Below are 24,098 nucleotides of genomic sequence, written 5' to 3'. Positions count from 1 at the left end.
GTGCCCAGCAGGCTTGCCTGGAGTTTAGCTTCTTCGCCTTCCTCATGTAGGCCAGGTTCTTGTGATCTGACCTCATGTTAAACAACTGCTTTGATCCCTCGAACCAGCATCTCAACCCCCACATGACCTCATGGACTGCCAGAAGTTCTTTTTTCTCCACATCATAGGGGAAGATAATTTGTGCTCACCCAGATCGATCCTGAACTGCGGTGTATAGGCATGTCTGACCGGTTTTGATAAAATGCCCTGATTCGCTACATTAGACGCCAAGCTGGTGTTTCGGCCTCAGGTCCTTTTTGTGAAAGTTGTGTTAGATAAGGCCTCTCCAATATTAGAAGAAATGAGCTATGCTGCTGGTATGTTGCTGGAACTTATCTTTCCTTGGTGTATTCCTATAAAGCAGACACTCGGACACTCGGACACTCGGACACTCGGACACTCGGTCCCCGATCAAGTGTATGATGATCCTTTTAGTAGTAGTCTTGCTCGGGTTCGTGTTACCCCGATGGTCAGCGTCCGAGCACTGGCTGTTTGTCGCCCTGCAGTATTTGAAGGAAGACGTCTTGATTGAAGGCGGCTGCAGCTGGGTCAATTATGATCCTCCCCACCTGTGCCGGCTGAGGTAGATAGAAAGCTGGTTCAGCAGTGAGGAGAAGGACCAAGGATCCCCTTTGTCTGTGGCATACACAACAGGCAACCCCCCAAACAACTGGCAAATCGCAGGGCAAAAAATAAGAAGAAAAATAATGATTTATGGTCACTTTGAGTCTCCTTAATTGTATTCGTGCTTTTTACCACTTGTTTTCGGTTGCACAACAGGATAATACAACATTTTCACAGTTCGGTTTACGGATCCTTTAACCGCATGAGTCGTCGGGACAATGAGGACGCAACTCTGGACAACCTACTCGACTGCAGTAAAACATATAGTGGTCAAATTCACAATGTCTCTTTAACTTTCTTATCAATATGGCGGCTTCATACTATGCTGAGGGTCGCAAATAGCCCCTGTGCGGCGAGTTTGAGACTCTGTCTGAACTGGAGAGCTTCTGATCAGCTTTTGACATAAAACACAATAGTCCACAAAGGCGGCTGAAGTTGTTATATAAGAGTGTTCAACAACCTATACTTCAAAAGCATATGCTATTGAATGATCAAAAATACTGACGTCAAAATCAAATAATACTTAAAGCAATTTTAATCTCTGAATTGAAAACAATATGCACAGTATTAACTTACGTTTTACAAACTCAAACTGTGCTCGATAGGTGGCAGCAGTGTGTTTGCCCACACTCAGTTTGCGTGTTAATCACAACGAAGAAATATCACAGCAACAACATGGCGTCCGTGGTGTTTAGAACGACGGAAAGGCTTCACTAATGGGAATCCTATCAAAAAGTAAGTTATAACTGCTGTGTTGCGGCCCTGTGCAGGCCGCAGACGGATAGGGTGGTTCCCTTTTTGGACGCTCATTCCTTGCCGGATGGAGGGCCCTTCAGGCGGCCGTGGTGGCCCGTGCCCCTCTTCGTCATTTCGGGGGTCGTCAATGGTCGCCCACAAGAGACACATGCCAAAGGAGCCTGACAAGTTCCAAATCCCGAAGAAGGAGAAGAAAGGTGGGTTAAGTGTTTGTTGTTTTCTAATTTTTTATTTGACAGACAGAAACTCAATTTAAACCAAACTTGTCGCAAAGGATGCTAGCCAGTTAGCTTTTACGTCTCTTTATGACCTAAAGCTTTAATCCTTTGAACAGCGACCATTAAGGCCCGCCCCACGTTTCCAAAGCACTCTACAAGTATTTGGCTGAAACCTAGAGCGTTTAAAGAAATCCCATATAACAACCATGTAATTACTCTTCAAGGACAGCACTTTGGTTTGCCTTAAACGAGGGTTGCGTCGTTTGAGGTGTCCTTAAAAATCTGAAATCTCTATTAAGTATGTGTTCACAATACCCAACTAAATTCAAAGACCATTATGCTTTATTTTGCATTACACCTATATGCTTTCATCTTATTATTAGCATGGCTGTTAGGGACGGAACACGACAGGTAGGAGGAATGGGTCTTGGGGGGGAGTGCTGGAGACTGAAGTCATGTTCGTCCCTGCAGGTTTTTTCTTTCAATTTGTTCAGGGTTCCTGCGGAGCATTGAAAAGTCTTAGAAGGCATTGTACTTGTTATTCTAAAAATAAGGCCTAAAATGGCATTAGACTGTATTAAATCCAATTTTTGAAAGTCTTAAAAGCGTGAATATGTTACGGTTTATATTTGTTTAATATAATAAGTCTTGGTGACATTTATCTCTTGTCTTTGAATAATTTACTGATTTACTTTCATGGCAACATTGCGTAACGACAATGACAGAACTATCAAAACAGGGATCTGGTTTTAGTCGGGCCTTTCAGATTAGACGCATGTCGTAGGTCTACCTACAATCCACATATCAACCCCGGACAGACGTTTACTTTGAACCATGGGAAAGTGTACATTTATTTAGAAATGCCTGTCTGACTAATGTTTTTTTGCCATGGCTAAAAGTTGCGCCAGGTAATGTGTATGAGGCATGGTGTGTTGTGTGCAAGAAATGTGTTTTTCTTTGTTTTGGTTGTTTCAATTGTGGATTTTTTTTTACTTGGTCTTAAATTTGATGTCATAGATTTCAAAAAAGTCCTTAAAATGTCTTGAATGTAACTTGCCTTTAGCTGTAGGTACCCTTTTGTTGGGTAGCATGAAAATGGTAGAAATGAAAGTTAAAAAAATGCCTGCCTCAAATAGAGTTCAAACAACAACCCAAATACATCCATTATCTGCACCACTTATCTTCAGTAGGGTCGTGGGGGTGCTTGAGCCCATCCCATCTATCTTCAGGCAGTGGGCGGGGGACACCCATAGCCTGTTGCCAGTCAGTCGCAGGGCACACAGAGACAGACAACTCGCTCGCTCATTCACACCTAGGGACAATTTGGACCGGCCCATTAACCTAACATGCATGTTTTTGGAATATGGGAGGAAACCGGAGTGCCCGGAGGAAACCCACGCAAGCATGGGGAGAACATGCAAACTCCACACAGACCCAACCCAAACCCACAAAAAAATTTAAAAAAGCATTTATTTAAGCGTGTTTCAAGAATGCACGTACTTACACGCACATCAAGAACCATCTAAGCCTGCAATGATGACAAAAGCCAGGAGGTGAATAGAATTGTCTTTATTGTCATTGACATCAACGTTGCGAAACATTGTATGCAACAAGATTAGACCTTGCACTCTAGGGTAAACATATACTAAAGGCTTTATCGAGAAAAATACGTTGAAAGACTGTCAGCATAGTGCTTAGAGACTGCCCTTAGTTATATTGGTGCAATAAAAAGTAATACAATGTAACATTTAGTAGCAACAAATACTCCCAAATAACTGTGTTCCACCAAGATCTTAAAAGCTTGAAAAAGTCTTCAATTTGATAACTGCAAATTAAGGCCTTAAAAAGGTGGTAGATTTTGTCTACAAGTCTTACATTTAACTCTCAAATGTATTAATTTTTTCTGTGTGATAGAGCTAATAACTGTACAATTATTGAACTGTCAAAGGGATGTAACTTTGTGTCAAAAACTATTTTTCCTTTCTTCCGACTTTATGGATCGCTGACCGATAAATGCCGGTAAATAAATGTCGGTTGCAAAATCCAGATTTGCGTGTTTTTGAAAATGCAGCATTACTTTGAAGCTTTACCTACAGTCCGTTTCTAACACGCTGTCGTTGTCAGAACAACTTTGGGTTTGGAAAGTGTAAGTTTAACCTGTTGTGGTTAAGTGTCTTCAAGTATAACTGGGTTCAGGCTGTATCGGGGAATATGTGGGAGTCTGTATTGTAAAAATGTCAAGCTTGGCACAATGGGACGCATGGCCTTGGATTGGCATATGAAGAATACCTACCGTATTCCTCAAATGACAATATAAGTGAGCTCTTTAAAGTCATGTTCCCCAACTCAAGAGATCGCCACTACGCTCTTGTGTAGGAGCAACAAGGACAAGTTTGCAGAACTTATTAACCTGAATGAACAGATCGCAGCAAAAAAAGCAAAGCTCCAAAAACTTTAGTCTTTATTGTGTCTGCAAACAGGCACACTGACAGATATATTCACACACACAGTTGCACCTCTTGCAGTCACTGATGCACACATCCACTCACACACACGCACACACAACCACATTCCGTGCAGCTACTGCTTTCTGTATATATTTTTTAGGTTAAGATGTTGTTTATGTAATGTAGCTGCACAAACACACACTCCTCACACAGTTTAGTCTTTGATAAAAGATAAAAGATTGCCGCAGAGGTTTATAGGGCTATATGCTGTATTTGTAATACATTTGTACTAGGCGTGCACATCTCCACACTGTATTGTGTTATTGAAAAAGTGATTGTCAGTTGTTGCTGTCTTTTGTAGTTATTCTTTATAGTACAGACGGATTGTTTTGCGTTATTTCATAAATGCATGCGAGAATAGGTGTGAGATTGGTCTTAAATTGTATTTGATGTGGTCTTGAAAAGGTCTTTAAAAGTCTTATGTTTGAATGGAAAAATCCTGGGGGAACCCTGAAATAAGCTGCAAGATTTTTTCAGTTTTTTACGCTTGGTTAAGGTGGTCATGGCCCCGGCGAAGAAACTGTCTATGGGCCTGTTAGACCTTGTTTTAAGTGACATGTAGCGACTACCAGAAGTCAACAGGTCAAAGATGTGATGGCTGGGTTAGAAGACTCTTTTATGATGATGATGTTGATGGCTCTTCTGCGGTATCGCAAGCCGGCATTGTTGTGGCTGCATGTAAGAGTTCAGAATTGTGTACAGCTTCTTTAACCCTTGTAGCATGCTGGTACACATTGTGTTCCGTTTCAGGTTTTCTGTCTTTTCAATCAAAGAGATCATTGTGCTGTGATTTATGTTATTCAGTTTAGAAGCTAAATAATTTTGACTTGTAGACATCTATTATAATTAATAATTTCCGACTATCACAAACATTGTGTGTTTCAATGCATTTCCTGGTGTTTTGGTATTTTTCTATTTAGTGCCGTGGAGTGGATTGTATGCAAAGTAAAGAATGTTGAGTGGCACCAAAGTCCAAATATTATAATAATAATAATAATTTTGCCTGTAAACCACTGACTGCTGGTATTGCACACCGTAGTGCATCACTCGTGTGACTATTCTTTTGCATTGCTTCGCAGAAGTTTTTGCAGAGCATTCTTTTACAAAGCAATGCAAAAAATTATTTGCTTTTTTTGCAAAATCAAGTGTCTTGAACTTGAATTGCGTGTGTGGCTCTTGGCACAGACAAAGCACTTGTGGGTGTGTTCATCCTGCACTGATTGATTGGTGGGAAAGAAATCATCTGTAGGATTCCCATGGGAAAAGTGAACAATTCAAATAAAAATGTCTTTGACTGTCAACTATTATTTATCAGCCGTTTAAATCTTAAGTGGATTGACTTAAAGATAGGTGAGCTTTGTTATTGTTATTTTTGCAGTTCTGTTGAAGCAAATCTCCAGCGAATCGCGGGAGTACGAGGGCGTGATGAGCATCCTAACCGCCGGCCACGTGGACACTGCTTCAGCTGGCTGCTTCACCTACAGCTTCCCCCGTCTGGTCCACAGTGAGCTGCTGGAGAAGGAGGTGCAAAGCATTATGATTTCTGTGTTTCAATGATTGAGCAGAGTTAAAATAAAAATCAGTTGTCTAACTCTTCTTTTGCAAAAGGAGAAGAAAATTTGGTTCACACATCTTCTGACCAGAATGGTCCCACTCCTTAGTTTTTAAATCTCTCTAAGAGGTTGTGCTTCACCATCTAATACCAAGAATTCCTTTCTTCAACAAGAATAACAGCTTAGTTCTTAAACAAGGTGAGGTTAAAAACATGACACTTCGGCCATGTGTCACAATACACAGTTTAAGTGTTAAATGAGATAGCCTAAATAATTAACAGATTGGGCTCAGAAAGACATGGATTTTAAAATGAGATTTTAGTTTTAGAAAATAACCCCGCCTTGGTCTCATTTTTTTCCTGTTGAGAAATTAAATTCAAATTTAGAAATGGAAACTTTTGTTCAGACATGTGATATATTTTAAACAGTGGTCGGCATTATTTTCTGTATCACTGACCGGTTAAATGTTTGACTATATTCTTGTGGCCCAGCCCAATATAACATCAATAATAGTAAAAATAATAATAATATCCCAAATCCACTGTGTAATCACTAGACTACCAGGGATCTAGATAACAGGAAAACATATTTGATATTATCTCATCAATACACATTTTTTACTCACAGTTCCACTTTGTACAAAGTTGTTTTGGCTGAACTATTTCCTATAATGGTCCATTACAACATTGTACAACATGGCCACATAAGTAATAGTAGTGTGATGATGAGATTTAATAATATTTCCCTTGTCACTAACAAGCCCAGTGGTTAGAATTCGGCACTCTCCACGCCACAATTTGGGTTCAATTCCCATTGTATGTAATGGTCAGCAAATGATGACAGCGATATTTATCAACTAGCCAATCATTGCTCAGTTCTGGTAATATGTTGCCATAAAGCCTTGGTATTAAAAATGGTGTATTCTTCAATAATTAAGGTTTAAGCAAAACGCTAGGCTTTCGTTTTCTCCTGTGCAGCCCGGTAAAAAAGGACCCACAGCCCGATACCAGTTTGTGGTTGCCAACCACTGCTCTAAAAAAAATAATTTTCTGCACCGTTAATCTTCACGAGAGACGCGGGAGTGCCGGAGCCCATCACAGCTATCTTCAGGCAGCGGCCAGGGGACAGACGACTTACTTGCTCATTCAAACCTAGGGACAATTCGGCCCAGCCAATTAACCTGACACGCATGTTTTTGGAATGACTAAATAATATAACTTTTGAAATGGACAAAAATAACGAAATCAAGGGCATATGTTTGGGGTGTGGCAGCTGACAAAATGCTTTGCTTTTTGTGTGTGTCCTTGCCAGTTTGGTGTGAAAAGAAGGGAAATGAAGGCTGAGGGTCGGACCGATAAGGAGCTGGAGGAAAGTTATTGTTTCCTTTTGACGGAGGAGTCCAAGGTAAGGAGAATTTTCTTTTTTTTTTTTTTTTTGCACCAGTTACTTTTTTGGAGGGGCGGGGCGTATTTCTTTTACAAAAAACATAGGTTCTGAAATTTCTTCTCATGAACTGGTATGATCAAACGCAAAACCCATGTCTATTTCCTTATCTGCATTCTCGGGGCTCTGCAGTAACTTTTACACTGGTGCTGACAGCTTTTTTTCCTACTTGGTTTCACTAGACAGGATTTTGCTGCTCCATTTTTGTATGGGTATATATTACACAGTGATCGTATTTGCATACCATAATTCTGTAAATATTGATAGCAACTCAAGAAGGACTGCAATTGCACTACTAAACAAGTAGTAAACATGCAGTTTGTTTAGTATGTAAGTGTTCTTCATTTTGGTTCTTAAAACAAATACTACTTCCATTATGCAAAATAAGCAAAACTGCTTTACAGGATTTTGGAAGAGGTTCCAAACATCACAACTGTGAAAAATGAGTTGATTGTGAATTAAGAGTGTGTTGGTGTGTTGTAGGTACCTCGACTGTGTGAGAAAGGCCTCTTTGTGGGTCAAAATTGGCATTCAGCATTGGGAGACCCCAAAAAAGGTGGATGAGATACAACATTCTTACTTTTATTTTATTAGGAAATATGAGTTTTGTTCTTGAAATTTTGTCTAACTACTTTTTTATCTTTGCGGTCTTTCTCCCTCTGATTCTGTCCTGATCCTGGATTTTTACCCACCTATTTCTCTATTTTTCTCTCTTGCACTCATCTGTTTTTTTCCCTCTTGATCCGTTTCCCATTGTTTTTCCTGCTCTCTCTTCTATCACTCTTTTTTTCTCAACCGTATTTCTCCGCAGGAGTCTATTTGTGCAGGTATTCAGACTTGATTCAAATTCATCCATTCCACCATGGAGCCTCTGGTGAGATCATCATCTTCAAAGTCATGAAGGTGAGATTGAGCATGTCTAAACTGGCAGATGCTGTTTGATTAGTATGATCAGTGCCCACTGGGGATGCTTACATGTTAATTCACTCTTGCGAACTTAGGGCAAAGTCAAAAGCATTTATGAAAACATCAAGAATGTTCTGGACCCCACACCCCGCTTCGACAGCCACCTTTCCAAGAACGTCAGCAAGGTCACGTCTGTCCATTGCTACAGAGCTTTCGAGCAGACCCATGTAATGAGCACAAATGTCATGTTTTTTTTTTTTCTTTCAAATCAGTTCCGGATATGTTAACTTTGTAAAATGTTCCAGCATTACTTTTACGAATACGACTTTGACCAACTGAAAGAGCGTCCCCGCCATGTGTGCCCGTATGCTGTTGTCTCGTTCCATTTCAAAGGCAAAGACGTGTCACTTCTCAGCATGCCTTTGACTCCCATCAGGTATTATCACTCAGGTTAATTGTGCCTTTTATTGTACAGGTCATCTATTAATTCCAAACATTAAAAATGCAAAGAAAGATTTGACTGATCTCAAATGTCATAAGATACAGTGAGTTACACATCGTTGCGGGACTGGACTGGATTGACTGGTTTATTTCCAAGTGGACAGTGCATATCAACAGAACACATGAAACATGGTTAAAAAGCAAACAGAATTAGCCAGAAGGCTAATTTTTTTTTGTTTCTTTCTGGCCTTAATGTAAAATGGCTGATAAGTTTAAAGTTTAGTAGACACTTGAAATGGGAAGAGAAGACATTGATTAATGTTTAACTTGTAAGGAGAACAGGGAGAGAAGCCAAACCTCAAATAAGAGATTCCAACCTGTTCTATTCTTCCATGTCTACAGTTGGTGGAAATATGCGCTAAATGAAAACTTGCTATTTACAATACTTTGAGCCCATAGACGACTGCCTGAAGCAGGTGCACAAGTCACTAAATGTTATCTGCTTTTATGCAAGCATACTCTACAGCAGGGGTGGCCAACCCGGTCCTCAAGAGCCGCATGTCCTGCATGTTTTTGGAGTTTCTTTGTTCAAATACAGGTGATCCCAATCACCTGGGTCATTATCAAGCTCCCGCACTGCTTGCAAACAATCTTAAAATTTGCATCACCTGAGAAACCTCCAAAACATGCAGGACATGCGGCTCTTGAGGACCGGGTTGGCCACCCCTGCTCTACAGCATAAGGAGGATAACATTTTGTTTGATCCTTTATTAAATTGTCCCACTAGAGCAGATTACTTATTTCTTGTTGACTCCAACTTATTTTACTTATTCATGCACTTCAAGACCCCCCCCCCCCCCCCCCCCCCCCCAAAAAAAAAAAAAAAATCTCCACAAGAATACAAATGTTCCCCTACTTACGAACGGACGATTGTTCGTAAGTTGAATTTGTTAGTAAATTGCTTCAGTTCTATATTTTGTATGTTTAAGGCTTATATAAGTAACCTATATTGTTTTTTTTTTTTTTTTACTGAAAAACAAACATTTCATAAAATAATATGCTATATAAAGTTTAACTTACTTGTAGTAGATGGGCTTCAAGAGTTAGGCTTCCTCCACCTCAAGGGTAAGGGTAGAAAGTGGCCCAGAAAAAGCAATTTAACCATTTTCTCAACCGCCTCAAGCTTTCTTATTCTACTTTTATTTCAAATGAAACAGCTCGCCTCTTCTTTATACTTTATACCAACCATATTGAATGGATGCACAAGATATTAAACTATAAAAATGTCAAAGTTCTTAGTGCGCTGGAGATACTGTACAGTACATTTACACACAGACTAGGGCTGTGACAGGAAGAGGAAGCCGGTTGATGCTGGGTGTGAGCTCTCACAGCGGCACACGCCCGTAGCAGCGGAAAGAAGCACTGCAGTGGTGTCCTGTACTCGGGGAAAAAAGTGCACAATGCAGAATCTAAATTACAGCAATGTCCGTAAAATTTTTGACATCCCGAAAAAAATGTTCGTAGTTAGTTTTTCGTAACTCGAATGTTTGTAAGTATGGGAGCGTCTGTAACAGATGAATTAACCAACTCTGTGGCCTTGGGGTAGGGCAACCGCCCTGAGATTGGGAGGTCTCAGCAGAGTCGTACCAATGACTTTGGTAATCACTCCCAACGACAGTTGTTGCGACACATTTCGTCATTTCTGTTAGATGACTTGTCTAAATACAACAATCAGTCATTTGTTCATAGTGTATTAAAATTACAAATGATATCTAAAGAACTGACATACTGACAAAGGTACTCTGTGGTTTAGGTCAACCAGTGGTCCAGGAGAAGCCAGTAGAGGTGAGAGATAGCTCTCATGTAATTAAATTCATTCAAGTGTCTTTTGAAAGGCAGTCCAAAAATTGACGGATCTGTTCTTTCCCGCAGAGCCAGCACAATTCACTGTGTGGAGTGGCAACCTGGTGCACAATGGCAGTAACGTCTTCCCCATCTCTCTGCGCTCCTCGTTGTTGCCCTTCCTCCCCCACAAATTGTGAGTAGCTGTCAGTTGTAGCACAATTACAGTGGGACCTCGCTCTTTCGCGGTTCCGTGTTTGCGGGTTCAGAGCTTCGCGGGTCTAAAAAATAATATTAAAAAATATATAATATATATATATATATATATAAAAAAAAATTTTAAGCATTTTTGAAGGGGCGTCGCTACTGGGATAGAAACTGAGGAGGGGGAGATGCAGATTATGATGTGGATCACATAGAGCATATTTTAAATTTGTATCAAGATCAGTTCCTCTAAATATATCAGAAATACAGATATAGTTGTTGAGTAGTACATTTGCCATTTTCTCTATTATTTGAGTAATACAAATTGTAAATTTTTTTTCTTCAACATTCACGTCTCATGAAATAATATATCTCATCTCATTAGCCGTACCGCTTATCCTCATTACGGTCGCGGGGGGGCTGGAGCCCATCCCAGCCATCTTCGGGCAGTGGGCAGGGGACACCCTGAACTGGTTGCCAGCCAATCGCAGGGCACACGGGGACAGACAACTCATTCGCTCATTCACACCTAGGGACAATTTGAACCGGCCAATTCACCTGAAATGCATGTTTTTGGAATGTGGGAGGAAACCGGAGTGCCCGGAGGAAACCCACGCAAGCACGGGGAGAACATACAAACTCCGCACAGAAAGTCTGGAGCTGGATTTGAACCCACGACAGGTTCCCATGACATGAACTGTGCCGCACAAGCGCTAACCACTGTGCCGCCGTGCTGCCCTGAAATAATATGTAATCCTGTGTATTTCACTTTGTATGCTCAACCTATGTCATTCCCAACAAGCTAATACACAATAGAATATACAAAAAGAGTAGATTTTTTTTCTATCAATTGTCCCCTTTTGAGATTAGGAAATTACATCATGATGTTGATTTGAATGTGCAACATTATTGAAAGTTTTTGATTTGGAGATGCACAAGCCACAGATCTGTTTAGAGGCCATTTTGTTTATGATGTTTTCTCTAGACCTGACAAGCTTGACCTGGGACGCTTTATGAGGCTTGATAAGGTGGCTAAAATGCTCCCACATGAGCTGTTTTCGTACAACCACTATGGCAGCAGCAGCCAGGAAGGTAGTGCAAAAAGCGAGTATTTTAATTCTGGTATTACTTTTTAGATAATATGATGTCCCAACCTACTGTCTTTGCATGTAGTTGTTATACAGGGCCATCACTGCAGCCTGCTGGAGGCGGTGGACAGAAGTCGCTCGATGAATAGTATTACCAGGCTACTCCAGGAGATGGAGGACCAGAACATGGTGGGTAGACATATTTGGGGTAAAGGACCTCTCCAGCGTAGAAGTCCCATTTTTCATTTGTAAATTCTCTTCTTTTAATCTTTAATACACACATTTTCTAAATTTTCAAGTGCATCCAATTATTTTTGGTGTATATGATAAAAACGAAGTTCTCCTGAAATGCCCTCTTGCTGCCCTTATGAGCACTTTTTTAATCTTTGTTTGGTTTTGTAGTTGTGAAGCCCTTGCATGTGATGTAGTAGTCTTCCGAATCAAGTTTTCATCACCAGAAAGCATTACCTAATTTATGTGTCTCATTGATTGTTAATGGGAATAAAGTTAAAAAAAAAGACTGGCCTGGGAATAGTAACCGGTGTCATTCTCTCAAACCATGATTTTTATTGATGTTTTATAACTACATTCGTCCCTAACTTTTTGTTGGGTTCTTAAAAAAGAGTTTTAATTATTTCACATTATTATATATATTTTATATACAGTGTCGCTTTTTGATAACATTTTCTGCGTTAGTCAAAAGCAAAAGAATTTTTCCTTGATGTGGTTTATTCTAGATTAATACTGGAATCGGAGAGACTTGGTGTGTAAATAAACCACTTTAACGATAACATACGATTTCTGTTTTGGTTAAAGTTTGCCACTTCTGGTTTTAAGCAAGTAGTTCTGTTTTTGTTAATATTCTGGTGACTTATTGTGTTTCTCTCATAAAAGTATATTGCGTAATAAAATCTAAAGCTTTTTAATGTCTAAAGGTTGGTGTGTATGTGAATTATACAAAAACATGAGAATGTTAGAACAAAGCAAAAATACAAACATGTCAGGCTTATTATTAATCCTCAATCTTTTCTAATTGTTCAATTTTAATGTTTATGAAGGTTCTGGTGAATATGCTGACTGAGCGAGGCTTTCTCTTCCTAATGTCCAGTGCTCAGATGGTCTCTCCCCATGGTAGGAAGCATGGCAATCTCATCAAATAGTGCTAACTATTTTAATGTAATTCCAATGTAACAATCCTTCTAACTTTGTATTTGTCATCATTTATTTAGAGACAGGAAAAAGTTGGAAAAGACGTCTGCAGGCCTTATTTGTCTTCCCTCAGAGCAGAAATGTTGACCAATCTGGTGAGGAGCACAACACCAGCACTGATACCAGCTGTTTTACGAAATACTTTTTTTGTTATTCAGAAAAAAATCTCTTTAATTGAAAAAAATACTGAATTAACAAAATTGAAAGTAGGGGGTAGTTTGGTCATTTTCTGGCACAACACAGACAAGCATACAAGTGTGCGTATTTGAAAATACGCTAGTAGCAAAACTGAGTTTGGGTCTGGTTTATTCTAGTATTGATGACATAGTAAAACACACGGATAAAAACTCTGCTTGGGGCCGCTTTACAACAACACAGACAGGCATACAAGTGTGCCTATTAAAAAACAAAAAACAAAAGCAACACTGAGTTACTTTGTGGTTTATTTAAGTATTGATTACAAAGTAAAACCCGGATTAAACAAAATGAGAAGAAATAAAAAGAACGGGTGCAAAACAGTACTTGGTACTTACATTTTTACCGGTAATCCATACCATAACTGTCAAAATCCTTGTCCTCTGATTCTGACGAGAACAGCTTCACTAAATCTCCATGAGAAGGTTCGCTTTTGTCACTTTCAGGGTCACTTTCCCTATGCTCGAACAACAGTCCTGCCCAAGCGTCGATAACCCATTCTTTTTACTATATTCATCCATCTATTATCTGCACCGCTTATCTTCAATAGAGTCTCAGTGCTGGGTGCTGGAGCCCATCCCAGCTATCTTCGGGCAGTGAGCAGGGGGAATCCTGAACTGGTTGCCACCCAGTCGCAGGGCAGACAACTCACTTGCTCATTCACACCTAGGGACTATTTGGACCGGCCAATTAACCTGACATGCATGTTTTTGGAATCTGGGAGAAAACCGTAGTACCCGGAGGAAACCCAAACCAGCATGGGGAGAACATGCAAACTCCACACATGAGGAATCAATCCCATGACCTGTGCCGCGGATACGCTAACCACTAGTCCATCGTGCCACCCCTCTTTTTTTATAATCCTCGTAAATTTTAGCGCCACAGTAGTCCTTGTTCGGACGGGGGAAAAAGACGATATACAATAACTTTCAAATTGCCTATGGCGTTAGCATCTATGTGTTGCACTTCCGCATACCGTGGATGCATTGCGTGTGATGTCACGTGTCCTCTTTTGCTTGTTGGAAACTTGTGGCAAATACGGGAGAAGCCCTAAGTCACAGGAGATCGCATGCATATGTCGCATTTGTTTCAAAATGTGAACGACTCATGAAAAAATTTCACCCAAAATGTTGTAAGTCTTGTCTCGGCCAAGGCTCGAACTTGTGACCCCTTAGTCCCTGGGGCAGGCGCCCAACCCTAAACCACCGAGCTGGTCTCTGCCGATTTACACGAGACACAAGGCGCTATAGGGCGTGCTGCACAATTTGGAGGAAATCTGAGACTTTCATGTGCGCTTAAGGTTGTGAAAATACAGTAATTGAAAATTTGAAACACTGAGCAGTATATTTTTTTCCCAAATATTTGTGCGTTTAGCAACCAGTTGTGCCACCTACTGTGGCGACTTTGGCGGAGGTGGCGTGATAGGACTCAAGCATTTTATCCCGGCACTTCATTATGCCCTCAGCAAGAGCCATGCAAATCCTAACTCTGAGATTGCCACCAACGTGGAGCTGCATGCACAAGAGTACCTGGTCGGCCAGAAGAACAGCAAGGTAGGGCAATTGAGTGTTTGCGTAACCACCACATAAACGCACATAAACTGAAAAAAAGTTATTTGTTAAAGTCACTAGGTACTTCACTAAAAAAGTATTTGTGTTACCCTGACTGACACCCAAAAGTAATGCGTTACTCTGAAAGTAACTTTCTTATTACAAATCACAATATATACTCGCATTGAAGCCAAGCCCCTGGAACTGCATTAAAAGACACGTAATAAAATACTTAGAAAAACCCGTGTACACCAAGCTTTGAAAGCAGTGAACCGTTAATATATCTTAGCTTGTGGAATCTTTAGAGTGTGCCAATTAACACACTATATAAATCTTGTCTTTAAACTACATGAATATCTACTTCTTCATTTCTGGGTAATGTCCAAAGTGGTTTCCATTTTTCTCCAGGTGTGGTGTATTGAAAAAATAATTTTACAAATATGAGGAGCAGCACTCTTTTACCGTAAATGCTGTGCTCACGTTTGCTTTTGTTGGTTTGTTCCCTTATAAGCCACGCACTTCCTACCATTCACTCCTGGTGACACACAACAAAATGTTCACATATAAACAGCCCCCCTGATTTCAGTATTTTATTTAACAGCCTATGTGAGGATGTACACTAGGAAGAATATCAGTAGGGAGAAAGTATTTGCCCTCGTGCTCTGCTTGCGACAACATCACTGTAACTGTTCAGTTGTATATTGCAGGTAGATATAAGCACAACGGTTACACTGTATGTCTATACTAATAAGTGAAAGAGGAATCGCCAGAGTACAGAAGACATTGTAATTAAGGGCCTGGTTTTAAAAAGCAGCAGAGTAAAGGTCATTTTGTAACGCCAGTTGAATTGCAAAGTTTTATCAATAACACATAACAAGACTCGTTACAGAAAAAAGCACTTGTGTTCCTTCGAACAAATTTCTCTCTACACTGGGTTTTACGATATTTTAATAATATTCTTATCAGAATGAATTTCCCATTAAAGCAGAACTACTATAAAGAGGCACGGTGACTTACAAGTGTAATGCAGATTAGCAATTTATTTAATGCTTCCATTTTCTGGTTAAAAAAAATCTTGGTATGTTATCTGACATAAAGTTCTCATGACAGCAGTACGTGTATGTTATAGCAATCACTTTTCAAATTTGTTTGTTCGACTGGCTCTCTTGGTTCTATTTTGTTTGCTCGGTCCTATTTCTAAGTATGCAAATTAAAAATCATGTCAAGTCATTTTTATTTCTATAGACCTTAGTGACAAGAAGTCTCAAAGGGCTGCACAGCCTGCTGTTACACCATACCCTGATAAGTTTTTTTTAGGTTTTGAGCCACTCTAACACGTGCAAACACCGCAGATTCGAATTCAAGACTTGGACAAGTATGATGTCAAATCAGACGAGATGGACGCTCTTTCCCGTCCATACAAACGCCTCCGGCTCAACACAGATGGCTTCATGCACCCGTATCTTCATAATCCGGCTTGCTACCAGCTACCAGTGGCATACGCTAGCAAGATGGTGGAGCTGCATTGCCAACACTTTCAATCCATAAAAGTCCAACAGGGCCCCACCAGCAATACACGCAAGGTAACTGTATTTTTGTATATAGATAGATAGATAGATAGATACTTTGTTCATCCCCGAAGGGAAATTCACATTTCCAGCAGCATCCCTGAGCTGAGAACAATCGAGAACAATCGAAAATAACACGGGAGCTGCTGGAGTGGCTGCCATTCGTGACGGCGCCGGAAGAAAAGATTCAATTTGAATCATTTACAAACAAACAAACAATTGAATCATGTACAAACAAACAAACAAAATATTCATGTTTCAATAAGTGGAGTGTTAATAAAATATTTCTGATACTGATATAACCAGATAAAACTAATTTTAAGTTACCTGTCCAAATGAATGTTGTGCCATCTCACCTTTCCCACTCTCTCTCCTGCAGTTGACTTGCTGCTGCTCGCTCCTGAAACTAATACTTACCTCTTTGTGTATTGCCTGCATATGGCGACACCCTCTTTCAGCTTGTCTGTCAGAACCTTGATCTCCTCCTAAAATGCTTAATTACTCGTATGCAATAGTATAACTGTTTCGAGCAGAATGTGGACTATTGTAGGCTGTAAGGGTGACAATTACATATTCATAATTTACAAGAATGCACATGAACCCCAGGATACAGTGACAGTACCTAAGAAGTTTTAATATGCTATTTGCTGAACTAGCTCCTATACAGTAAGACCTTGGTTATCGCGGTTAATGGGGACCAAAACCACCCGCGATAGGACCAAAAACTATTTTTTTGGGGGTGCGCCCTATAACCAGGTGCGCCTTATAGTGCGGAAAATACGGTACTGTTTTTTCCTCGTACTTTTTCTCTTGATTGAAAACAGTTTTATGTTTGTATGTATGTGTATATACATATAAATTTATTATATATAGTATGTTTTTGTAATTGTGTAGCTGTATATAGTGAGATCTATTACATTTCAGAGAAGTGCAGTTGCGTAATATCTTAAAGAATATTACACATGTAATTACTCTTCTATGTTAGTAAAATAAGACTCAAAATTCGTAGTCCTAAAATAGATGTACGATGTGTTGGAAAGAAAATAGTTATAGATATGGTGCAGGCGTTTTGAGCAATTAAAGCAAAAATATGTTTTTGTTTTTTGAGAGGGCCACAAAATATATTTTAAGATGAAAATTCAACAAAACCGCCCAACCCACTTTCCAGACAAAAGCTAATTCTTCAGCAAATTTTTATTTCAATGTGACATTTGATACACTCTTTGAACTTATAAAAATGTCAGTGCATGTGTCTCATATCAACGTAAGGATCAGTACCACATAAAGGTGCGGGTCAATAGCTCTCACACTACTATAAAACTTCAACTTTAACAGAAATCGCACAGTACAATAAAGTTAGAAAAAATATAATAAAAAAAGGCAATCAAAAGTAAAAAGTCTATCTTCTCTGTGGGTTATTTTTTTAAAATTCCATATAATGTTACATTTGTTTGATTGTATTCCGTGGTCGGTGTTGTAGAAGTTGAACTGCTTTGACACATCTGCATTAAATGTGCTGTGTTCACATCTCTGCTCTGCACTGCTCATATGTGCTTGCCTGCCTTAAGTGTAAAAATAGTATTGGGCTTTGGTTCTGCCATCAGTCTTTTATACTATTTGTCAGTCCAAATATTGAAATTTGGGCGTTCATTAAACGATTCAGAATTGTACACACCAAAATTGCAAGACATACGAAAATTTCCCCGACTTTTTTCATTCCTTGTCCATACGTTAATTATTGTGTAATGTTGGCGACATGCTGGGAGCCCATCTCAACCGACTTCAGGCAATCATACTATCGACCTGTTGTCAGCCAGTCAAAAGGCTAAAACATTAATTTCAAGCTATACGGATGCGCCAATTGATTTGCCATGTAGGTGTTTGGAATGTAGGAGGAAACCGGAGTGCCTGGAGAACATGTAAACTTCACACAGGAAAGCGGGTAATTGGAGTTTAATCCTGTACCTCTGAACATTGAGGGTGGGCATCATACTGTCACCCAAGAAATAATTAGTGTGAAATAATGAGAAATATAATAAAACATTCAAATAAAATAAGTATTAATGTTGCCCTTGTGTGTAGCATTATACACACACTATTATTGACGTCATAACCTGACTTTTCGTTGCATTTCCAGTGTCAGTGCAAAAAATGTTGAGTTGCAAATTGTGCTTGTGGGGCCCGTGACTGTCAATGGGATTGGCTTAATTTCTTTTCTTGACATTGAAGATTGTGGTTGGACGTGTCACCAACTAAGTGGGAATGTTTTGTGTAATTGTGAAATCTGATTGTGTGAAATGGTTGAACAAAGGCAGTAGGCATCTTTTATCAAGAAATATTTGACTACTAATGAAATTAAACTTCAACAAAGGATTAGGGATTTACATACATACAAGTTAGTCATTTACATACATAAAAAAATTGTTCTTATTGTCCCACAAAACCATTTTATTATGTCTGATTGGGATTTACGTAACATGGGCACATCAAAAGTCCCTGCCCCCCGAATAGAATTGGCTATTGATGACAAAGTAAAGCACCCGGATAAAAACTTGTCGATGTTCGCTTTTAAGCATTCTCCGATTGCGAACCATCGATTCATCAATCTGGCTTCCATGATCTTCCACTTAGCATAGAAAGCGAGAAAGCATTTAATGGAGGGAGTGTGAGGTTTTAAATTTAAATCATATTTTGGGGCAGAACTCTGTTCAGCCTCCGGTAGCCTAATAACTTTTAAATTGCTTAAGACGCTACGGCGTTAGCATCCATGAGTAATCCCGTAATTGATGCACTGCATGTGACGTGGATTGTCCACTTATGGCTTTCTAACAGGAGACTCTCAAAAGTCACAGGAGATCGCATACAAGTTGCATTTAGTTGGAAATGGGAATGATCTCACAAAAGTATTGGATTTCACCCAAAAATTGGAATTGAGCATTAAGCTTTGCAGTGTGAATGGCAGCCTCATCGTGTCCTCAGCTACACCCGCCGATTTACAGAACACATAGGGCGCACTGCATGATAGGGCGCGCTGCAAAATGTGAAGAAAATCTGAGCCTTTTATGGGCACCTTATGTTAGTGAAAATATGGTATTTTTTTGTTATTTCTGAATGAGCTATATATTTCCACAATGTGTAAATTCATCTTTCAACTCATTTGGACGCTGGATCTATGTGGCACTGTGCTCAGTTGCAAAAACTGCTGGACTTGGTGTTAACCTGCAAGAGGAACGCGGAGAACGAGGTGAAGCAAGAAGAGGTGCTAGGAGAGACCAAAACGTTGGCGAGGAAGCGAATAATGGAGCAGAATGTCGCAGAGCGGACGCTAAAATACCTCAAGTCCTCGCAAGAGCCGTCGGAGTGGAACAAAGGTCAAGGTGGGAGCACATTATATTTTTGGAATACAATACAAATTTTGTGTGCACTTGTTTTTTGACCCCTCTTTTTTTTCCAATGTTTTCATTTATCCATTTTTCGGGTTATTTTGTCCAGCAGCGGAAGGCAAGCAGCCCGTGGCTCTCCCCAGCTCTCTCGCCCTCGCCATTCAGTCTGTGGGTCTGGTAGGTGTGGCGGTTCAGGAGGACGGATCGGAGCTTTCCGGCAGACTTCAGAAACTGCTGATAGGTGAGTGCACCTCACAATGTTATGTCATACACAGGTTTCGATGACAACTATTTGATTTTATCCACTTATTTTGTGGTCACTGTTAAAAGCTTAGAAATATATTCCTAATAAAGTGACATTCAAAAAAGTAGGTAGTTGTCCATTTAATGCCGTATACATATTGAAATTAGCATTAGCATCAACTCTATGCAATAGCGCACAAGGAATTACTTTTTGGTGGTATGAGCAGGTTAAGTATTGTAGAACAAGACACACAATAAAACAAATGTGCAATTGTGGACATTGCATGTAGCAATTCGAGATGTATCAGTTTGTTGTATGTGCCGGGTAAGCTGTATGGAAGAGTCTTGATTAAGAGAGTGAGAGGATCTACGAATGAGGTGGTGATGGAGGAGCAGAGGGGTTTCAGGAAAGGAAGAGGATGTGTGGATCAGGTGTTTGCAGTACGACAGGTGTGTGAGAAATATTTTGCAAAAGGTAAGGATGTTTATTTGTCTTCCATGGACTTGGAAAAGGCGTATGACAGAGTTGATAGATAGGCGTTGTGGCAAGTGATGGTAATGTATGGAGTGGGTGGAAAGTTGTTGGAAGCATTGAAGAGTTTTTATGTGAACAACAGAACATGTGTAAGAATAAGGAGTGAGACAAGTGAGTGGTTCCCTGTGTTGACAGGTGTGTGACAGGGGTGTGTGATGTCACCTTGGCTGTTTAATGTGTACATGGATGGCGTGGTGAGAGAGGGAAATGCAAAAGTATTTGGCAGAGGTGTAGAGATGATCGATAACAGTGGAACGGTGTGGCGGGTAAATCAGTTGTTTGCATATGGCACAGCGCTTGTGGCTGATTCTGAGGAAACTTTGAGAAGGTTGGTAATGGAGTTTGGAAGAGTATGTGATTGGCCAAAGTTACGTGTGAATGTTGGGAAGAGTAAGGTGATGAAGTGTTCACGTGATGGAGTGAGCATGTTGTTAGAAATAAGGTTGCATGGACAAGTGCTTGAAGAAATGTAAAGCTTTAGGTACTTGGGTTGTGATGTGGCTGCAGTTGGTGGAATGGAGTGTGTGGTATTGCACAGAGTGAATCAAGGAAGCAAGGTTTTGGGTGCTCTGAGGAGAGTGATGAACAGCAAGAGTATGAGTATGGAGGTTAAGAGGGGACTGTATGAGAGTGTGATTGTGCCGACTGTGTTGTATGGTGCAGAGACTTTTAGCCTAAAACGCAGATTTGAAAAGGAAATTAAATGTTTTTGAGATTAAGTGTTTGAGGAGTATGTTAGGAGTGACAAGACTGGATAGATTGAGAAATGAAATTGTGAGAGACACAACTGGAGTAGTAGTGGACCTGAACAAGCGTGTGGATAAGAGAGTACTTTCGGTTGGTTTGGACACATGGAGAGGATGGATGAGGAGTGAATGTTGAAGAGGATCTACAGAGCAGAAGTAAATGGAAGGAGACCAAGAGGAAGGCTGCGATTGACGTGGATGGATGGTGTTATGAGTGCACTGCAGGAAAGAGGTGTAAATCGAGTGGAATCTAGAGCTCTTGTTGGTGATGGGAATGAGTGGAGAGGTGTTGTAAAAGGATAGTGGGATGTGTGGATGCGTTCTAAGGGATGGGCAGGGGTAAACCAGTAAAAGCTGTCGGGCCCTGCTGTTAAACAAAAGAGTGTGTTGTGTCACCCTGACCCGAGTGACACGGCCGCTTTCTTGTGTCCCTTTTCATCTGGAGGGACGAAACCATGACCAACTTGGGTGCCGAGGTGCCTAACTTGTCTGGGCATTTGGGTTGGCCATGGTCCAAAAATGTTTGTGTGTATTTTTGCTATTTTTTTCCCTTTTTATTTTATTTGTTATTGTATGTGTTTGTCTTGCTGTCGGTCACCACTCTTGAGGGATATGACCAAAGTAGGTAGGTAGATAGATAGATTCAAGTCAAGTCAAGTCATTTTTATTTGTATAGCCCTAAATCACGAAGAGTCTCAAAGGGCTTCACAGATAATTACACTATATTACACAGACTATTTTTCAGCCGACGAGAAGAGTAGGTTATTCATATGCTATGGAGTAGAAGTGAGTTTTAAGCTTAGATTTAAACATTTCCACTGAGGTTGCAGATCGGATCTCAGGGGGAAGAGCATTCCACAGCACCGGTGCCCGGATGGAGAACGCTTTCAAACCAGCAGAACACTTCTTTGCTCTTGGGATCACCAGAAGACTGGCACTCTAGATTAATTTATTCTTGATTTGCAAAATGTTACTGCTAATATCATTGCACTGTTTTCAATTCACTATATTTATATCCACTTATTCCAGCACAAGCGCCACCTTGTAAATATTGCCCATCCTAATATTCTTTTTTTTATTCGGTATCTTTGAGTCCCTACGTTTATTCTCGTAGACGATATTCACTACGTTCTTACTGGTATCGTTAAGCAATTTTGATTTGTTTGTGTGTGAACATTTTCATGGGAATTACGCATGTAGCAGGGGTCGGGAACCTATGACTCGCAAGCCATATATGGTTCTTTCCACGAGTACATAAGGCTCAGAGATAAAATGGAACTTGCTCAATTATTTTAATGTATTGTTACATGCGGTGCCAACTGTCGCAGGTCTGAAGCTGAGACAATATGGACTACTCAAAGGATTCGGTCCAATATATATAGGACACCATTTTAACTACAGTATAAAGTCATGGACGCGCTAACCACTCAGCTGCCGTGCCGCATTTATATATATATATATATATATATATATATATATATATATAGATAAAATTGATTTGGGACCAAACATCACACTGTGAAATAAAATGTGCTGAAGAATTTGCTTTTGTCGGGAGAGAATCAGCGGTTTTGTTGAATTTTCTTTTCAAATATATGTTGTGGCTATCTCAAAAAATATCGTAATATTTTTATTTTTATGGCTCTTTCGGTCAAAAAGGTTCCCGACCCCTATCATATAGCAATAAAAAAAATTAAATTTTACCCTTTTTTTTAACACTTCTGTGAAAAATAATTATAAATATTTAAACCAATGTTAATTTTTGTGTGTCCCTAAAAATAAAGCATTGGTTAATATTACTCTCTTTATTCGATAACAAATATGGTAAAATAAATAATAGTCTATATTGCTCAAAACTGCCTGATTTGTGCATCTTCCACCAGGTCTCAAACAGGCTGCCGTAGCCACGCCTATAAAATGCCACAGAAGGGAAGCTTCTCAAGATGGCCGGGCCCAGGCGTCTCCGTTTAACCGGTTGGCAGCCAAAATGGGCTTTCCTACCAACTGTGACATTGACCTAAGGAAGCAGGAAGATCTGGAGGTGGGCTGGAGGCCTTTCCAGACCATTCCGCCCGCTCCCATTTGAAGGCTCACTCTCATTTTCTTGTTCATTCTCAGGAGCAGGCAGCAGGCAGCGTCAATAGTCTGGAGGGATTCAGTCCCAATGGAGAAAATTTTCATCTCGACCCACGAGGAGCAGGCGGCATCGGGAGAAGAGTGTGCGAGGAAGATATTCCATGGAGGCTCATACCCATCACAGGTGAATGTTGTTTTTTTTAACCTGATGAGGACCACAATTTTATTGTTGCCGGAGGTTTTGCTAAAGCTTTTCCCACCCTCGCCAAAGAAAGATGTGTGTGCATCTGAAAATATTGGGTGCATACGAAGTGCTTTCCTTGTATCGCTTGTGATTGGTCCTTTTTTGAGGGTTCAGATTCTTGAAAGTACTATAAAAGCATTGAATTCATTATGTTGAAAATAAGGCCCAAATTGGCATTTAAATGATTTAAATCCAAGTTTGTAAAGTTTTGAAAATGTGAACTTGTTAATAATATTTATATTTGTTTTCAACTAAAAGGATTTCGTAGCATTTATCAATTGTCTTTTTTAATAATTTACAGATTAGTTTCATTGCATACTCGCATGACCACAATAAATCAAAACGATGATGTGGTTCCAGTCAGGGCCTTTCAGAGCAGACACATTTCGCAGGTCTACCCACAATACACAGAGGAACTTTGGATGTAGACATTTACTTTGGACGATGGGAAAATGTAAATTCAATGAGAAGTGGCTGTCCAACTAACGTTTTTTGCTGGAACTAAAAGCTATGCTGTGTGTAAAATATGTGTGTGAGGCTCCATGTATTGTGTGCCAGAAATATTTGTCTGGGTTTTTTCAGTGTTTCATTTCATTGACTTGGTTTTAAATTTGATTTCAAAATGTATTTAAAAAGTCTTAATACATCTTGAATTTAACTACCCTTAGCTTTAGGAATCCTGGTTTGCACAAATGTTGCGATGGTGTTATTGTAAATGGGGAGTTTTC

At 39.9% G+C, this 24,098-nt stretch overlaps 1 protein-coding gene across 3 annotated transcripts in view; it reads left to right on the top strand.

Moving 5' to 3' along the window:
* Positions 1-697: 697 nt before the first annotated feature.
* Positions 698-24,098, top strand: part of tasora (transcription activation suppressor a) — a 45,658-nt gene continuing 22,257 nt past the window's right edge. The window contains exons 1-19 of one of the 3 annotated variants that reach the window (XM_088337612.1): positions 698-1,616; positions 5,523-5,668; positions 7,009-7,101; positions 7,624-7,696; positions 7,952-8,043; positions 8,142-8,273; positions 8,352-8,482; positions 10,301-10,332; positions 10,420-10,525; positions 11,519-11,625; positions 11,707-11,810; positions 12,680-12,752; positions 12,851-12,925; positions 14,400-14,578; positions 15,928-16,158; positions 19,334-19,520; positions 19,639-19,767; positions 22,934-23,091; positions 23,169-23,310. In XM_088337612.1, the coding sequence (XP_088193738.1) occupies positions 1,484-1,616; positions 5,523-5,668; positions 7,009-7,101; positions 7,624-7,696; positions 7,952-8,043; positions 8,142-8,273; positions 8,352-8,482; positions 10,301-10,332; positions 10,420-10,525; positions 11,519-11,625; positions 11,707-11,810; positions 12,680-12,752; positions 12,851-12,925; positions 14,400-14,578; positions 15,928-16,158; positions 19,334-19,520; positions 19,639-19,767; positions 22,934-23,091; positions 23,169-23,310 (2,323 nt within the window). In that variant the 5' untranslated portion in view covers positions 698-1,483. Of the gene's footprint in view, positions 1,617-1,799; positions 1,936-5,522; positions 5,669-7,008; positions 7,102-7,623; positions 7,697-7,951; positions 8,044-8,141; positions 8,274-8,351; positions 8,483-10,300; positions 10,333-10,419; positions 10,526-11,518; positions 11,626-11,706; positions 11,811-12,679; positions 12,753-12,850; positions 12,926-14,399; positions 14,579-15,927; positions 16,159-19,333; positions 19,521-19,635; positions 19,768-22,933; positions 23,092-23,168; positions 23,311-24,098 lie in introns of those variants that run through there. The other 2 variants (XM_088337611.1, XM_088337613.1) reach the window with 2 other exon arrangements.

This window comes from Urocampus carinirostris, chromosome 6 (genome assembly GCF_059441175.1).
Source record: "Urocampus carinirostris isolate Australia breed hairy pipefish chromosome 6, RoL_Ucar_1.0, whole genome shotgun sequence".
NCBI classification, from domain to species: Eukaryota; Metazoa; Chordata; class Actinopteri; order Syngnathiformes; family Syngnathidae; genus Urocampus; species Urocampus carinirostris.
This window is presented reverse-complemented; position numbering and strand designations above follow the sequence as displayed.